Source organism: Mesoplodon densirostris, chromosome 8 (assembly GCF_025265405.1).
Source record: "Mesoplodon densirostris isolate mMesDen1 chromosome 8, mMesDen1 primary haplotype, whole genome shotgun sequence".
NCBI lineage: Eukaryota > Metazoa > Chordata > Mammalia > Artiodactyla > Ziphiidae > Mesoplodon > Mesoplodon densirostris.
This window is the reverse complement of record NC_082668.1, coordinates 46,996,609-47,014,729: the sequence shown is the minus strand read 5'-3', so window position 1 is coordinate 47,014,729 and position 18,121 is coordinate 46,996,609. Positions and strand designations below refer to the sequence as shown.

At 37.5% G+C, this 18,121-nt stretch overlaps 1 protein-coding gene across 1 annotated transcript in view; it reads left to right on the top strand.

Moving 5' to 3' along the window:
* Window positions 1-17,201, top strand: part of WDR75 (WD repeat domain 75) — a 41,388-nt gene extending 24,187 nt beyond the window's left edge. Inside the window, exons 12-21 of the mRNA XM_060106488.1 lie at window positions 1,010-1,185; window positions 2,215-2,372; window positions 2,838-3,018; window positions 3,835-3,929; window positions 4,947-5,042; window positions 5,646-5,815; window positions 6,398-6,457; window positions 9,053-9,202; window positions 16,362-16,453; window positions 16,849-17,201. Coding sequence (XP_059962471.1) covers window positions 1,010-1,185; window positions 2,215-2,372; window positions 2,838-3,018; window positions 3,835-3,929; window positions 4,947-5,042; window positions 5,646-5,815; window positions 6,398-6,457; window positions 9,053-9,202; window positions 16,362-16,453; window positions 16,849-17,053 — 1,383 coding nt within the window. The 3' untranslated portion in view covers window positions 17,054-17,201. The remainder of the gene's footprint in view (window positions 1-1,009; window positions 1,186-2,214; window positions 2,373-2,837; window positions 3,019-3,834; window positions 3,930-4,946; window positions 5,043-5,645; window positions 5,816-6,397; window positions 6,458-9,052; window positions 9,203-16,361; window positions 16,454-16,848) is intronic.
* The last annotated feature ends 920 nt before the right edge of the window (window positions 17,202-18,121 follow it).

The following is an 18,121-nucleotide window of genomic DNA, read 5'->3' as shown; positions in this document are numbered from 1 at the left end:
TATAGCTTCTAAAACAAGATCCTGTGCCTATGTTATTTGAACATAGTATTATCAGTTGTTTATAGCATGATTCTAATGAGGCCACCGTTGCAGATGAAGTCTGCATGTAAGCCAGTTGGCACTGTTGTGTGCGCTCTGTCTATTCTATTCTGTTCAAGACTACGGTCTAAATTAACTGTCGCACACATCTGTGCCTTTGAGTCATAAGGATAGGCAGTGAGCATACGGATTAACAATACAGACCTGTCTCTGCTTTGTGGTGAAACAGTATCATATGTACATGCTGAAGATAAAATCTTCAGTGTAGATTAAAGAGGAACACTTCCTATAATCCTGGTAAATGCAATCCAGAATTTCCACTTTTTCTTTAGTGCCCCACAGTACCCTTTACAGATTTCTGTCACAGCCACTGTGACACTTTATCTCTTTCTCTCCAACACCTTTAAACCTCTCAAAGAAAGGAAATTTATTGATCTTTGTACATTTCTAGTACAGTGCCTGGAAATAGTAGGCACTTAATACATTTTTAGTAAATCGATGAGGACACAATAAAAAAACAATTATAAAGAAAATGCTGGCCTATTTACAATGTTGTGCTTTTTTTCACTTCTTAAAAATTGTAGGTTTCATTTTTGCTCTCCTTGTTTCTAGTGATGTGGAATCTAGTTTTGAGATTTTATGTAAAGCTGTTTGTTCTTAGACACAAAAGAAAAGCATTACTGTAACCTAAAGCTCTGCTGTATCATATAAATGGAGCACAGTCGTTACTAAAATTTAAGGTCACTGAAGAATCATCACCACCAAGTTGGTATTATACAATATGCTCCATGTTTTCAGTGGCAATTTCGATGTCTGTAAGTAATGATTAGTTCATTTTTCTCTTTACCTAAAAATCTGTTACTGTAGATTCCAGAAGGTATCTATGATGTGGTTAATTGCCATTCCCTGAATGCTTTAACATGTATGTATTTATATTAATAAGAATTTTGGATTTTTTTTAACCCATCAGTTAGATATTATACAGCAAGAATATATCAATGATTACGGTCTGACCCAAATTGAGCTAACAAAGGCTGCATTTGGCTGCTATGGTAATTGGCTTGCAACGGTGGAACAACGTCAAGAAAAGGAAACTGAGCTTGAATTGCAAATGAAACTGTGGACATATAATAAGAAAACACAAGGGTAATACTACCTATATAGACATTAATTTCAGAGCAGGAAATTATTTGACTTTCTAGTTTCAATTGTTGGTCTTTACAATGTTTCATTTTGATAAATTTATATTAAGAGAAATGAAGGAGGTCTTATTCCTCTAATAAAGCCTTTATGCTTTCTGCTCTGAGAAAGCATTGGTGTTCTCCAAATTATGAGTCACCTCATTGCATAAATAAGGAAACATGGAGAAGTGACACCCCCAAGAACACATACCTACTTCCAGGCAAATCCAGGATTAGAATGCAAAGGTCTTAGTGCCTTAGCTCTTTTATTAGTGTTATATTACCTTCTTTGGGAAAATGGCAGTGGTAGGTGGTAGAGGTGTGGTGTGGTGTAGACTTGATTAGATAAGGAGCCCACTAGTTTCCCATACCATGGCTGTAATAGCAATTTATCAAGTCCTTGTCAAGAACTGGGCTTAGTGCTTTCATGCCCATTGCCTTGTGAATCTTCACAAGATAATCTTTCATTCACAGCAGTGTCCTGTCGAGCCAGAAACAAGCTTTCAGGGGTAGTTTGGGTGACTTTAAATATTAAGTATTGACCAGGGCAGTGAAATAGGTAATGTTCTTTCTGTACCGTCTTGCCACAAATAAGGGCTTTCATAGCCATTTCCTTTTTTGCTTATTTTCAAAAGAGTGAGGTATCTGTGTTCTACACAATTTCCCTGCAGTTTAGTATAGTAGCCTTTCAAGTATCATTTTTTGATGACCCCTATTTTATACTCATTCTGTACCAGTAAGCTGACACTGTTTATAATCACCTCTGTTAATGTACGTTACATGAGGCCAGAGGTAATGTGTTAGAACTCTTTGCATCCTGTGGCCATCAGTGACAGAACACTCAATTGTTTGTCATGCTAGGTGATAATATATCAGTTGCTCATTCTTAAAGATGCTATTGTAAAATGTGCAATATGTAAGGAATTCTTAATACTCATATGATAGTATATCATATTGCCCTGGTATAAAAATAAATTGGTTTCCTTCCTACTAGGTTTGTTCTCAATACAAAGGTTAACATGCCACATGAAGACCACATCACAGCTCTCTGTTTCTGTAAGGCAGAAAAATCTGAAAACCCCACCTTGGTTACAGCAAGTAAAGATGGTCACTTCAAAGTGTGGATATTAACAGATGATTCTGATATATACAGTAAGTTACTTAAATATAGTATGTCTATATGTAGTGCACAGTTTTAAGAATTGATACATTTATCTCTCATGAGTTGTATCCATTCTGGGAGGACATTTTCTACTTTGTTTAATTCTATAGGATATTGCCCAATTTCAAAAGATTTGAGAGATTACATTTTTACATGCCTTTTCTCCCAAATCTTTACTTATTTTATGACATTCTTGATTAATCGTGTGCTAATTATTCCAGTCTGTGAGGGTACAGTAAAAAGGGCTTTTGCAGTAGTCCCTTTACTGTTCCACTCGAGGAAGGTCAGGGTCTCTTGGAAGGGACACAAATTTCAAATCAGTCGATGATTTGTAACTAAGATTTTGGAGAGGAGGTTTTTTGTTGTGTTTCCTTGTTGCTTAATCCATATTTCTTATAAATTCCCTAAAATATTATCTGGCATTTGTACTATTTCTATGGTCTGTATTTTCACAGAAAAAGCTGTTGGCTGGACCTGTGACTTTGTGGGTAGTTATCATAAATACCAAGCAACTAACTGCTGTTTCTCTGAAGATGGCTCTTTACTAGCAGTTAGTTTTGAGGAAATAGTTACAGTATGGGATTCGGAGACATGGGAACTTAAATGTACATTTTGTCAACGAGCTGGGAAAATAAGGTAGGTGAATAATTGGGGGAGTATGAAGTACTGGGTTTGTTTCTTTTTTTTTAAATTCAAACAAGTCTTTCTACGTAAACTTTAGTAACTAACCTATGCTTTCTCCAGAGGTCTCCTGTGGGTCAGTGGTGCCAGCCGCTAACCAAAATACTGGGAAGCTAGGCTAAGCTAGGCTAAGCCACTGGGTTTATGAACCGTGTGCATTACTTTTCATGGTTGTACTACCCAATAATAGAGGCCATATAGAAGCCTCAGTAGATCCAAACAATGTTTATTTTCTCTGTATTTTCATAAAAGCGATGTTATGCTCAAACTTCACTGTAATAATGGCAAGGGAATGTAACAGTAGTATCTTCCATTTTATCTCCGGTAACTTGGGCATTTGAGGACAGAATGGGAAATGGCCGTTTCTAATTCCCAACATGTCTCATTCTGAATTTACTTTGTCAAACTTTCTTCAGAATTCATATTGCAGATTTTCCCCTTGAGACAAAGAAGCATAAAAAAGAGTTTTTGTTAAATAACTTGGTACGTTTCACGTACATTTTCTCTATATGCGTCAATTATTGTACCATACAGCATATTAGAGAAAAGAATTGGTCATCAAATCTGTTTTCCTAAAGAAACAAAATAGCTAAATAAAGCTTTCCTGTTGTGCTCCTTACCCCCTTTCCTGCAGAATAATTACGAACAAAAACATACATGTCTACCTAAAAATTTGCATTGCACGAAGCTAGTACTGTACAGGAAGTCTGCAGTCCTTTGTAACTACGTGTGCTAGAACTGACTGTTGTTAACTTTCTTGTTTTAATCTAGGCACCTTTGCTTTGGGAGATTGACTTGTTCCAAGTATCTTCTTGGTGCCACTGAAAATGGCATTCTGTGCTGTTGGAATCTGCTCAGTTGTGCATGTAAGATATTTTTTGCTATAAAGTGATGACAAAGCACATAGGAAGTGGACATAACTAATCTTCGGCATTTTAGGACTTCTGGATGATATCTTCATATCTTTGCCCAGAGAATATATAATTTTTTACGTGGTACATTGTACCACCAAACTTTGGAGTGCTATGCCTGTAATAATAGACTTTGATTACAGTTGACCCTTGAGCGATGCAGGCGTTAGGGTCGCCGACCCTCTGCGTAGTCAAAAATTGACTTATAACTTAGAGAGTCAGCCCTCTGTGGAGTCAGCCAACCTTGGACTGAGCAGTTATTGGTAGTAGTTGCTATTTTAAAATCCACATGCATGTGGACCCTCACAGTTCAAATCCATGTTATTCAAGGGTCAACTGTATTTATAAACTGCCTAATTGTCAGCAAATCATCTTCCATTATCCTCACCTTTTTCCACTGTCTTCAGTGTATGATTTTGTAGCCCTCCATATTATCCATCCTCATAACAATTTGAGGAAGGTTTCTGATAGTTCATAATGCATATTAACCTGCAGTGTTCCTGACAGCATTAAATTTGAATGTAGCCTATCACAATCCTCCTAACAAATGTGAACTTTGTGGCATTTTACTCATTCAAGTATATGTTTGGAAGACATTGTGGTTACTTTGTAATAATGTGTGTGATAACATTTTTTTAAATATTCTCTACAGTGATTCTGGTTAACATTTTGCCCACATTTAGCAGTAGTGGAAAAGCACCAGACAGAAGTTGCACTGTAATAACCATTTCATAGCATGTGGAAGAAGTATCAATACTTTGGTTTTCTGCTTCTTGCCCCTCGTTTTAGTGCAGACTTCCACAGATTATGTCAGTGTGTTCTCCATGTATTATCTGGAATGGTAAAATCCCTCTTCCTAAAAATAATAGAATTGATTGTCCCAATAAATATTGAGTACCTAGTTTAAATAACAAGCTTAAGAAAGCTTTTGGTAAATCTCTTCTTAGAAGTGAATCACTTTTTTTCCCCCAGTGGAGTGGAGTGCAAAATTAAATGTGAGAGTTATGGAACCTGATCCCAATTCAGAGAATATTGCTGCAGTCTCTCAGTCTTCCGTGGGTTCAGACTGTAAGTACAGACCATTCTTTGACAGAAGAAGTCTATCACCTAAACTTTCTTTTTTAATACCTTTAATATAATTTTATTTACACTTGCCTTCAAATCAGATGTCCATTTGAAGCCATTTGCCTGACCACTGCCCTTCCTTTCTTGAGCTCCAGCTCCAGCACATCCCTCATTTTTCAACATGTCATTTGCTACTCAGCCTTCAAAATCCAAGAGAGATTTTGCCTCTTTGAAGCATTCCGAAATCCCCCAAGGAGCTTTTATCATTCCTCTGTGATCTTAAAGCTCTTTCTACAGATCTCTATTCTAGTGCTTAAGACAAAATACTGCCATAGTATTTTGGTGTCTGTTTTCTGCAGTTGACCCTGCTCTCAGAAACAGAAGTTTTTGTTTCTGTTTTTCATCTTCAAAGCCCTCATTCCTAACCGGCTTGGCACATAGTAAGCATCAAGTAGATATTTGTTGACCCAGAGCCTAAAATAATCATGACCTGATCAATTTACTCAGTGGGGTAAGTCCCAGGATGAGTGTGGTGTGCCAATCTGAAGCTGAAACTAACCTTTGCAGGCAAAATGTTGTTGTCTGTTTGGTTTTTTTTTTCTCTAGTGTTTGTGTTTAGACCTAGCGAGCCAAGGCCATTGTATATTCAAAAAAATATCTCCAGAGAGGAAGTCCAGTGGGGAGTGTTTGTTCCACGAGATGTCCCTGAATCATTCACCTCAGAAGCTTACCAGTGGCTGAACAGATCGCAGTTTTACTTCCTAACAAAATCACAGGTAACCATCCACCTCAGAAAAGGCGGTCATTTCGTATGTGTGATTTTCAGTTGCTTTAATATTTGACAGTAATAGCGCAGGGCAAGTGGAATAGTTTTATTAAAGGGTTACTCCTTCTCTCCCCTCCCACCCCCCTGCCAAATCGTCTCATGTGCTCTGTACAGTCATATTACTGGTGGGAGTATATTAGCCCACACCTTTGGGGCTAAGTATTGCTTGCATTCATTCACTCCGTGACACCAAAAAAGATATGATCTAGAAGATAACTAGAATACTTTAAATTGTATTTATTAGAATGGCTCTTTTTTAATTTTAGTATTTGATTTACCATAAAGAAATCAGTGGCTTAAGTTTGACCCATCAGTTGAATTTTATTTCATTACCAATTCTTAAAAATGATCTTTGAGGACAATCTTACAACTGTCACAGCAGTTATTAAATACGTTTTAAATCTTTTATTACTTTTCTGTGAGCAGATATATTTATATCAAGATGAAAAGTCAACATCATTTTCTAACTTTAACATTTAGATTTGCACTCTACAGTTTATATTTTGCATCATTAATTGACCTCTCTTTTCAGAGTTTATTGACATTCAGTACACAGTCTCCAGAAGAGAAGCTCACACCAACAAGCAAACAGGTATGTTCCGGTCACTCGTGGTGCAGATCGTGCACATTGCCTCCCTGCAAAGATAAGGTTCTCTTTTAGAGCTCAGCTATGAGAAAAATGTTTTACCTGCCCTAAAGTGGAATTAAAATTACATACTTAGAAACTACTTGCTTCGTTTGATGTCAGAGTGCTCCTTGAAAATGTAGTCTCAGTTTGTAGTATCAGTAACATATGCTTGTGATTTAAAGAATCAAATAGTTCTACAAGACTTCTTGGGGAAAACTTGAACATCACCACCACTGCCATTACCCACAAAGATACTCTCAACTCTTTGAGTTGAAGTTTTTATTTACCTCCATAACTCTAAAAAACATGTTTATATTGCTAATTCTGGATTTTTCAGATCTAGGTATTATTTGTTAACTCTGATCTATTGAAGTTGAAGTTTCTTTCATACCACTCCCGCCATATACGTTACATACCGCCGCATATTTTCTGTCCCCTAATTTTTCCAGTATAGATAAATCTTAAATTGGTCAGGTCACTGTTCATCCTTAAACATGTAAACACAATTCATAGCTGAGCCACCTAGTAATAAACAGGTTGTTTTTCCTTTTGTGACCAGCTTCTTTTCTCTGGAGTTAATGATTGCCTTCTTTTTTCATTTGCTCAGTTTCCTATTTACTTCTCACCTAATTCACCCCTAAACTCTACCCTATAACTCCTCTCTCATTATTTTCAGACATATTAGGTATTCTTTGGTGTTCTGAAGAAATATTTTCAAGAGCCTCTGACCTGCTTCTTTTGAACTGATTGCCCTGTAAACATGTTGCACAGTAATCATCTTAGGATCTACATTTGCCACCATTCTGGGGGTTTATTCACATCTACTGTAATAGATCCTGTAGTTTTTCTCCTTCTTTGGTCACTCCTTTGCTTTGGTAAAGCACATCCTATTGGTGCATGGGAAGTAAATTTAAGACGTTGCATGTTTGGACATGCTTTTATTCTCTCCCATTGGATTGGTTGGTTGGGTAGATTTCTAGGTTGAAAATCATTTTGTCTTAGAACTTTGAAGATACTGTCTTATACTTTATCTGTATCCTGACTTGTTTATTTCTCTCTAGAAATTCATTGAATTCGTTTAACATTTTTTTGTTGATGATTACTATATGTTCTAGACATTTGGGATATATCAGTGAGCAAAAGAGTGAAGTCTATAAACTAGTGGTGTTTATAGTCCAATAGGAAGGCACAGATAATAAACATCAAGTAAGTGAAATGTATAGTATTTTAGAAGGCAATAAGAATTATGGAAGGAGGAATGGTGGGAAAGGGAGTGTGGAGTGCAGTTTGCCTTTTTAAATAAAGCAGTCAAAACAGGCTTTAATGAAAAGACTTTGACTTTTCCTCTGAGTTAAATGTAGAGCCCCCTTCGAGGGTTTTAATAAAAAAAACTGTCTAAGGAGAAGAATTAATTCTTTCTTTGCCTTCATTTTCTCTAGAACTGCTATTTACGGCTGGACCTTCTAGAATGGTGCTAATATTCTTATTTTTTCTCCTGTTTTCTTCCTGTTGTCTGAGAGGTTTCCTCCTCTTTTCATCTGATCCTCTATTTTTTTTCTCTCTCTTAACATGGTTCATTTCCATTAGGTTTTTATTTCCAGTCTGTTTTGGAGATTTTCATCAAAGTCTCATGACTCTTGGCTGTCTGCTCTTATTTAAAGGTGAGCAAAATCACCATTTGGAGGTTTTCTACCTAGGTGGAACTTGACCTCTGGCCTCCACTATCTGCCTGAGCTATTATGAGAAAATCTCCAAAATCATTATTTTTCGGACTTTTTCTCTTAGATTGGTCAAATTGTCCAGATAAAATTCTTCCAAATTCTTGCCTAAAAGATGTCAACCTGGCTGCCAGTGTTCTGAGAAGCACCCTTTATGGAACACAACTGCCTTCAGCTGTGAGGGCACCTCCACGCTGCCACACACCAAGCCATCCTTTCTAAAGACACACTTTATTTTGCTCTTCAAGGAACATACTGTCAGCCCTCTGCTGGGGCTGAGGAGGAGATCTGGAAACCTGAATGCTCTCTAAATAGACCTTCAACCAGGCTAACTGGTTTCTTTCTTTCTTTTTTTTAGCCTTTTACTGAGGAGGTACTGTTACTATTAGTACCAATTCTTGAGTGTTTGCGGGATTCTGCAGTATAAATTGGGATGCTTTTAGCTTTCTTCACCACCAGCTTAGAATCCTGCTTTCTCATGTCTACTAAGTTAGCTACCACCATTCAAACTGCTTTTCACTTTCCACATCACACAGTGTCTTTATTACTGTGGATTTATGCTCTTTTGAAAACCTGTTTGCTGCCGTTTTTGTAGGATTGGGGGACTAAGTAGTGGTGGATGCACATTTTGTTCTGTCACCGAAGTGTCTGCTGTTAGCTTTTCCCGTAGTAAATTGACTGCCCTCAGTTGCTTTACCTGTGAACTGAAAGAATCATACTAGATAATTTCTATAGTTCCCTCCATTGAACATGTTATGACTGTGATACTTCTTATTGCCTCAAAGGCAGTTCCTCCTTTTTAGTGAAGTAATTTATTTCCCTTTGTCTTAAATCCTTACAGCTATTAGCAGAAGAAACTCTTCCAACAACCCCATTTTATTTCATATTGGGAAAGCACAGGCAGCAACAGCAGGATGACAAGTTAAATGAAGCTTTGGAGAATGAACTGGTACAACTACCCTTAACAGAAAACATACCTGCAATTAGTGAGGTAAGTAATTATTAATTACTTATTAGTGTGAAACATAAGTTTATTATAATATTAATAGTGTAAATTAATTGCTTATACCAATATGAAATGGGTTAAACACAATAAAGTTCCTTAAGTTAGAGTTTATTTATACAGTCAATCTGTAACAACTAATTTTTAAATAATCATTTATACATTGTGCAATTTTTTTTGAATTTTTGGATTTTATTTATTTTTTTATATAGCAGGTTCTTATTAGTTATCTATTTTATAGATATTAGTGTATACATGTCAATCCCAATCTCCCAGTTAATCCCACCACCACCACCACCACCCTCTGCCACTTTCCCCCCTTGGTTTCCCTACCTTTGTTCTCTACATCTGTGTCTCTATTTCTGCCCTGCAAACTGGTTCATCTGTACCATTCCTCTAGGTTCCACATACACGTGTTAATATACGATATTTGTTTTTCTCTTTCTGACTTATTTCACTCTGTATGACAGTCTCTAGGTCTATCCACATCTCTACAAATGATCCAATTTTGTTCCTTTTTATGGCTGAGTAATGTTCCATTGTATATTTGTACCACATCTTCTTTATCTATTCGTCTGTCGATGGGCATTTAGGTTACTTCCATGACCTGGCTTTTGTAAATAGTGCTGCAATGCACATTGGGGTGCATGTGTCTTTTTGAATTACGGTTTTCTCTGGGTATATACCCAGTAGTGGGATTGCTGGGTCATATGGTAGTTCAATGTTTAGTTTTTGAAGGAACCTCCATGCTGTTCTCCATAGTGGCTGTATCAATTTACATTCCCACCAACAGTGCAAGAGGGTTCCCTTTTCTCCACACACTCTCGAGCATTTGTTGTTTGTAGATTTTCTTATGATGCCCATTCTAACTGGTGTGAGGTGATACCTCATTGTACTTTTGATTTGCATTTCTCTAATAATGAGTGATGTTGAGCAGCCTTTCATGTGCTTCTTGGCCATCTGTATGTCTTCTTTGGAGAAATGTTTATTTAGGTCTTTGGCCCATTTTTTGCATTGGGTTGTTGTTTTTTTAATATTGAGCTGCACGAGCTGTTTATATATTTTGGAGATTAATCCTTTGTCCATTGATTACTTTGCAAATATTTTCTCCCATTCTGAGGGTTGTCTTTTTGTCTTGTTTGTAGTTTCCTTTGCTTTGCAAAAGCTTGTAAGTTTCATTAGGTCCCATTTGTTTATTTTTGTTTTTATTTCCATTACTCTAGGAGGTGGATCAAAAACGGTCTTGCTGTGATTTATGTCAAAGAGTGTTCTTCCTATGTTTTCCTCTAAGAGTTTTATAGTGTCTGGTCTTACATTTAGGTCTCTAATGCATTTTGAGTTTATTTTTGTGTATGGTGTTAGGGAGTGTTCTAATTTCATTCTTCTACATGTAGCTGTCCAGTTTTCCCAGCACCACTTATTGAAGAGACTGTCTTTTCTCTATTGTATATCCTTGCCTCCTGTGTCATAGATTAGTTGACCATGGGTGCGTGGGTTTATCTCTGGGCTTTCTGTCCTGTTCCACTGATCTGTATTTCTGTTTTTGTGCCAGTACCATATTGTCTTGATTACTATAGCTTTGTAGTGTAGTCTGAAGTCAGGGAGTCTGATTCCTCCAGCTCCATTATTTTCCCTCAAGACTGCTTTGGCTATTCAGGGTCTTTTGTGTCTCCATACAAATTTTCATATATTTTGTTCTAGTTCTGTAAAAAAAATGCCACTGATAATTTTATAGGGATTGCATTGAATCTGTAGATTGCTTTGGGTAGTACAGTCATTTTCACAATACTGATTCTTCCAATCCAAGAACATGGTATATCTCTCCATCTGTTTGTGTCATCTTTGATTTGTTTCATCAGTGTCTTATAGTTTTCTGAGTACAGGTCTTTTACCTCCTTAGGTAGGTTTATTCCTAGGTATTTTATTCTTTTTGTTGCAATGGTAAATGGGATTGTTTCCTTAATTTCTCTTTCTGATCTTTCGTTATTGTTGTATAGGAATGCAAGAGACTTCTGTGCATTAATTTTGTATCCTGCAACTTTACCAGATTCATTGATTAGCTCTAGTACTTTTCTGGTGTCATCTTTAAGATTCTCTGTGTATAGTATCATGTCATCTACAGACAGTGACAGTTTTACTTCTTCTTTTCCAGTTTCGATTCATTTTATTTCTTTTTCTTCTCTGATTGCCATGGCTAGGACTTCCAAAACTATGTTGAATAATAGTGGTGAGAGTGGACATCCTTGTCTTGTCCCTGATGTTAGAAGAAATGCTTTGTTTTTCACCCTTGAGAATGATGTTTGCTGTGGGTTTGTCGTATATGGCCTTTATTATGTTGAGGTAGGTTCCCTCTATGCCCACTTTCTGGAGAGTTTTTGTCATAAATGGGTGTTGAACCCACTTTCTGGAGAGTTTTTGTCATAAATGGGTGTTGAATTTTGTCAAAAGCTTTTTCTGCATCTATTGAGATGATCATATGGTTTTTCTTCTTCAATTTGTTAATATGGTATATCACATTGGTTGATTTGCATATATTGAAGAATCCTTGCATCCCTGGGATAAATCCCTCTTGATCATGCTGTATGATCCTTTTAATGTGTTGTTGGATTCTGTTTGCTAGTATTTTGTTGAGGATTTTTGCATCTATCTTCATCAGTGATATTGGTCTGTAATTTTCTTTTTTTGTATTATCTTTGGTTTTGGTATCAGGGTGATGGTGGCCTCATAGAATGAGTTTGAGAGTGTTCCTTCCTCTGCAATTTTTTGGAAGAGTTTGAGAAGGATGGGTGTTAGCTCCTCTCTAAATGTGTGATAGAATTCACCTGTGAAGCCATCTAGTCCTGGACTTTTGTTTGTTGGAAGATTTTTAATCACAGTTTCAATTTCATTACTTGTGATTGGTCTGTTCATATTTTCTATTTCTTCCTGATTCAGTGTTGGAAGGTTATACCTTTCTAAGAATTTGTCCATTTCTTCCAGGTTGTCCATTTTATTGGCATAGACTTGCTCGTAGTAGTCTCTTATGATGCTTTGTATTCCTGCGGTGTCTGTTGTAATTTCTCCTTTTTCATTTCTAATTTTATTGAGTCCTCTCCCTGTTTTACTTTTTCTTTCCTTTTTTTTTTTTTTTTTTTTTGTCAGCTTCGCTTGTGGTTCAGGAGATTCTGCAGAGGACAGTCACTGTGGCCAGTGACAACAGTGATGCTGTGTGTGTATGCAAGTATAAGCATCCCTCAGAACATGGGCTGCCATACTTGACTGCATGTTGGAATCTCACAAGGAGTTTTTAAAAATAAGGAAAAAAAAATTTTTTTAAAAAGCCTAGGCTGCACTCTAGACCAATCAAATCAGAATCCCTGGGGTGGGACCCATCAATTGGTATTTTTAAAAACTCCCTCTTTTTCTTGATGAGTCTCGCTAAAGGTTTATCAATTTTGTTTATCTTCTCAAAGAACCAGCTTCTAGTTTTATTGAGCTCTGCTATTGTTTTCTTTGTTTCTATTTCATTTATTTCTGCTCTGATCTTTATGATTTATTAGCTTTTGCTAACTTTGGGTTTTGTTTGTTCTTCTTTCTCTGGTTCCTTTAGGTGTAAGGTTAGATTGTTTATTTGAGATTCTTCTTGTTTCTTGAGGTAGGCTTGTATTGCTATAAACTTCCCTCTTAGAACTGCTTTTGCTGCACCTCATAGGTTTTGGATTGTCATGTTTTCATTGTCATTTGTCTCCAGATATTTTTTAATTTCCTCTTTGATTTCTTCAGTGTTCTCTTGGTAACGTATTGTTTAGCCTCCATGTGTTTGCGTTTTTTACGTCTTTTTGCCTGTATTGATTTCTAATCTCATAGTGTTGTGGTCGGAAAAGATGCTTGATATGATTTCAGTTTTCTTAAATTTACTGGGGCTTGATTTGTGACCCAAGATGTAATCTATCCTGGAGAATGTTCCGTGTGCACTTGAGAAGAAAGTGTAATCTGCTGTTTTTGGATGGAATGTCCTATAAATTTCAATTAAATCTCTCTGGTCTATTGTATCATTTAAAGCTGTGTTTCCTTATTAATTTTCTGTCTGGATGATCTGTCCATTGGTGTAACTGAGGTGTTACAATCCCCCACTATTATTGTGTTACTGTCGATTTCCTCTTTTATAGATGTTAGTAGTTGCCTTCTGTATTGAGGTGCTCCTATGTTGGGTGCATATATAATTGTTATATCTTCTTCTTGGATTGATCCCTTGGTCATTATGTAGTGTCCTTCTTTGTTGTAACATTCTTTATTTTAAAGTCTATTTTATCTGATATGAGTATTGCTACTCCAGCTTTCTTGTGATTTCCATTTGCATGGAATATCTTTTTCCAACCCCTCACTTTCAGTCTGTATGTGTCCCTAGGTCTGAAGTGGGTCTCTTGTAGACAGCATATATATGGGTCTTTTTTTTATCCATTCAGCAAGCCTGTATCTTTTGGTTGGAGCACTTAATCCATTCACGTTTAAGGTAATTACCGATATGTATGTTCCTGTGACCATTTAATTGTTACGGGTGTGTTTCTGTAGGTCCTTTTCTTCTCTTGTGTTTGTTTCCCACTTAGAGAAGTTCCTTTAGCATTTGTTGTAGAGCTCGTTTGGTGGTGCTGAATTCTCTTAGCTTTTGCTTGTCTGTAAAACTTTTGATTTCTCCATTGAATCTGAATGAGATGCTTGCCAGGTAGAGTAGTCTTGGTTGTAGGTTCTTCCCTTTCATCACTTTAAATATATCATGCCACTCCCTTCTGTCTTGTAGAGTTTCTGCTGAGAAATCAGCTGTTATCCTTATGGGAGTTCCCTTGTATGTTGTCATTTTTCCCTTGTTGCTTTCAGTAATTTTTCTTTGTCTTTAATTTTTGTCAATTTGATTACTATGTGTCTTGGCATGTTTCTCCTTGGGTTTATCCTGCCTGGGACTCTCTGCGCTTCCTGGACTTGGGTGGCTATTTCCTTTCCCATGTTAGGGAAATTTTCAACTCTGATCTCTTCAAATATTTTCTTGGGTCCTTTCTCTCTCTCTTCTCCTTCTGGGACCCCTATAATGGGAATATTGTTGCATTTAATGTTGTCCCAGAGGTCTCTTAGGCTGTCTTCATTTCTTTTCATTCTTTCTTCTTTATTCTATTCCCTGGTAGTGAATTCCACCATTCTGTCTTCCAGGTCACTTATCCGTTCTTCTGCCTCAGTTATTCTGCTATTGATTCCTTCTAGTGTAGTTTTCATTTCAGTTATTGTATTGTTCATCTGTTTGTTTGTTCTTTAATTCTTCTAGGTGTTTGCTCTTTAGTTTTTCTAGGTCTTTGCTAAACATTTCTTGCATCTTCTCGATCTTTGCCTCCATTCTTTTTCTGAGGTCCTTGATCATATTCACTATCATTATTCTGAATTCTTTTTCTGGAAGGTTGCCTATCTCCACTTCATTTAGTTGCTTTTCTGGAGTTTTATCTTGTTCCTTCATCTGGTACAAAGTCCTGTGTCTTTTAATTTTGTCTTTCTATGAATGTGGTTTTTGTTTCACAGGCTGCAGAATTGTAGTTCTTGCTTCTGCTGTCTGCCCTCTGGTGGATGGGCTATCTAAGAGGCTTGTGTGCAAGCTTCCTGCTGGGAGGGAATGATGGTGGGTGGAGCTCAGTAAAACTTTAATCTGCTTGTTGGTTGTTTGGCCTGAGGCGACCCGGCACTGGAGCTTACCCAGGCTCTTTGGTGGGGCTAATGGCAGACTCTGGGAGGGCTCACACCAAGGAGTACTTCCCAGAATTTCTGCTGCCCAGAATTTCTGCTGCCAGTGTCCTTGTCCCCATGGTGAGCCACAGCCACCCCCCACCTCTGTAGGAGACCCTCCAACACTAGCAGATAGGCCTGGTTCAGTCTCCAGTGGGTTAGGAGACTAACCACTGCTCCTTCTCCTGGGTCCTGATGCACACACTACTTTGTGTGTGCCCTCCAAGAGTGGAGTCTCTTTTTCCCCCAGTTCTGTGGAAGTTCTGCAGTCAAATCCCACTAGCCTTCAAAGTCTGATTCTCTAGGAATTCCTCCTCCTGTTGCCAGACCCCCAGGTTGGGAAGCCTGACATGGGGCTCAGAACCTTCTCCAGTGGGTGGACTTCTGTGGTATAAGTATTCTCCAGTTTGTGAGTCATCCACCCAACAGTTACTGGATTTGATTTTACTGTGATTGCGCCCTTCCTACCTTCTCATTGTGGCTTCTCCTTTGTCTTTGGATGTGGGGTATCTTTTTTGGTGAGTTCCAGTGTCTTCCTGTCAATGATTGTTCAGCAGTTAGTTGTGATTCTGGTGCTCTCGCAAAAGGGAGTGAGCGCACATCCTTCTACTCCACCACCTTGAACCAATCTATCTATATACTGTGCAACTTTAATTCCCAAACTAAGTGGCCTAAAACTTACAATTTCTGATTATTGTAGCCTGACATGGGTTTGGGGGAGGCGTTATTTGCATAAAAGTAGGGAGTTCTTTTTTTAAATCTATTTTTTTAATTATTAATTTTATTTATTTATTTATTTATTGGCTGCGTTGGGTCTTCGTTGTTGCACGCGTGCTTTCTCTAGTTGCGGCGAGCGGGGGCCACTCTTCATTGCAGTGTGCAGGCTTCTCATTGAGGTGGCTTCTCTTGTTTCAGAGCACAGGCTCTAGGTGCACGGGCTTCAGTAGTTGTGGTGCATGGGCTTAGTTGCTCTGTGGCATGTGGGATCTTCCCAGACCAGGGCTCAAACCCATGTCCCCCTGCATTGGCAGGCAGATTCTTTTTTTTTTTTTTTTTTTTTGCGGTACGCGGGCCTCTCACTGTTGTGGCCTCTCCCGTTGCGGAGCACAGGCTCCGGATGCGCAGGCTCAGCGGCCATGGCTCACGGGCCCAGCTGCTCCGCGGCATGTGGGATCCTCCCGGACTGGGGCACGAACCCGCGTCCCCTGCATCAGCAGGCGGACTCTCAACCACTGCGCCACCAGGAAAGCCCATGGCAGGCAGATTCTTAAGCACTGAACCATCAGGGAGCCCCAAAAGTAGGGAGTTCTTTGGTTTGGTTTTTCTGTGGGGAGAGCCTACTGTTGATGAAAGCCTTGGCATTTCATCTTTTTAAATGAAACCCTGTTTTTCTGTTTTACTGTAGCTTCTTCACACTCCAGCCCATGTACTGCCATCTGCTTCTTTCCTGTGCTCCATGTTTGTAAATTCATTGCTACTGTCTAAGGAGACCAAGAGGTAAGGCAGTTCATAAGCTATGTTTAGATACTCTGTTTTGAGAAACAGGATGGTTTGTGTTATCCTTGATTAGAATATTCTTTCCCTGTGTTTCTCTTTATTTCAGCTTTGACCTATAGTTAAAGGATATAGGATTACTAAGTCAAATAAATAAAATTCATTGAAACTAAATATCAGAGATCTTTCATGGTAATGTTTTAAGGGTTTCAAAATTTCATGTTTTATAAATTTACCCGTTCTTTTATAATAATCCATTTTTAAAGTGTATTCAATAACAAGAATTTTCATTTATTTTGTTATGATTATGTTTTTTCATAGATACCTTAAATTGGAAAGTTATTGTTTAGAAATATTTTTAATAGTAATTGTTGTATTTTATTCTGTTATTGTTAAAGTGCTGAAGAAATTCCTGATGATGTCAGTATGGAAGAAGAAAAAGAAAGTGTTGATTCAGATGAAGAAAATAATTTCACTGAAGAGGTCCAGGATACAAATAACACAGATTTGGGAAAAGACATAATACATCAGTTGTCAAAATCTGAAGAAAAGGAACTGAGAAAATTTAGGAAAGTAGACTACAGCTGGATAAGTGCTCTTTAAGCCTTGGAGAATAGGGGAGGGTTTTATACTTTGTTTTTGTGGTTTTTTGTTTTGTTTTGTGGTTGTTTTTTTGTTTGTTTTTATTGTATGTTGACATTCCAAAATTCTATTTTAATGTTATTTCTGTTCATAAAATGTTAAATATTAACAGGCTCTACTTTTTAAATGACTGGTAATATGAAGCTATATTTGCATCATGTTTTAGTTGCTATATATACATCATCTCATTTCACTTATCAGCCCTATAGGGTAGCTAGATATTTTCTTCACAGGTGCTATAGCAGAGCTGGGACTTGAATTTTTACAGCATAAGTCCCCCTGTCTGCAGTTCGGAGATAGATAGATATAAGAAGTCAAAAGGTTTTGTTGATGATGTAAGTTCAAAATTCATTTGGTGGCCAAATATGACCTGAACTGATATGAGGTTCTCTGTAGTCTTGTTTGATCCCTCTTAGAGTATTTCTTATAGAGAAGTTTAGAGAAATGATTTGATTATGGTGGTATTTCACAGACCCCACTGAGGATTTTATATAATATGGGCTGCCTGAAATCTGAAAAATTCTACATTCACATCATCTGGTCCCATATCTTTCGGGTAAGGTCTTATCTACTATACTTGTAAATACGGTTTTCATGACAGCCTTGGCAGATAAGAAGAGCTGGTATTACTCTGTCAGTGTTATGCCTGTGTATACTGAGTCAAATAACAACTACTTTTTAACCACAGTCCTATTGCTAGTAGAAAAGAATGCAAGACTCCTGTATTACCTTAAAGTAGTGAAATTTCTACATTTTAACCACTTAGCATTTAGAGTTTTCCAGTTCCATGATACACTTCCATAAGATTTATATTTAAAAAGTTAATGCAAAAACAAGTGTACACATCACAAAAGCACATCTCAGGGAATGTTCACAAAATTGCTGTAAGTGGCTTTTTAAGTATGTCTGAGTCAGTATCCAAGTAAGATCTGTACATTTCATTTAAATAGCTAGATTGAGAAATAGATAACTCACAAACTATGCAATTCACCCATTTAAAGTAAAGTACACAGGTCAGCGGTTTTTAGT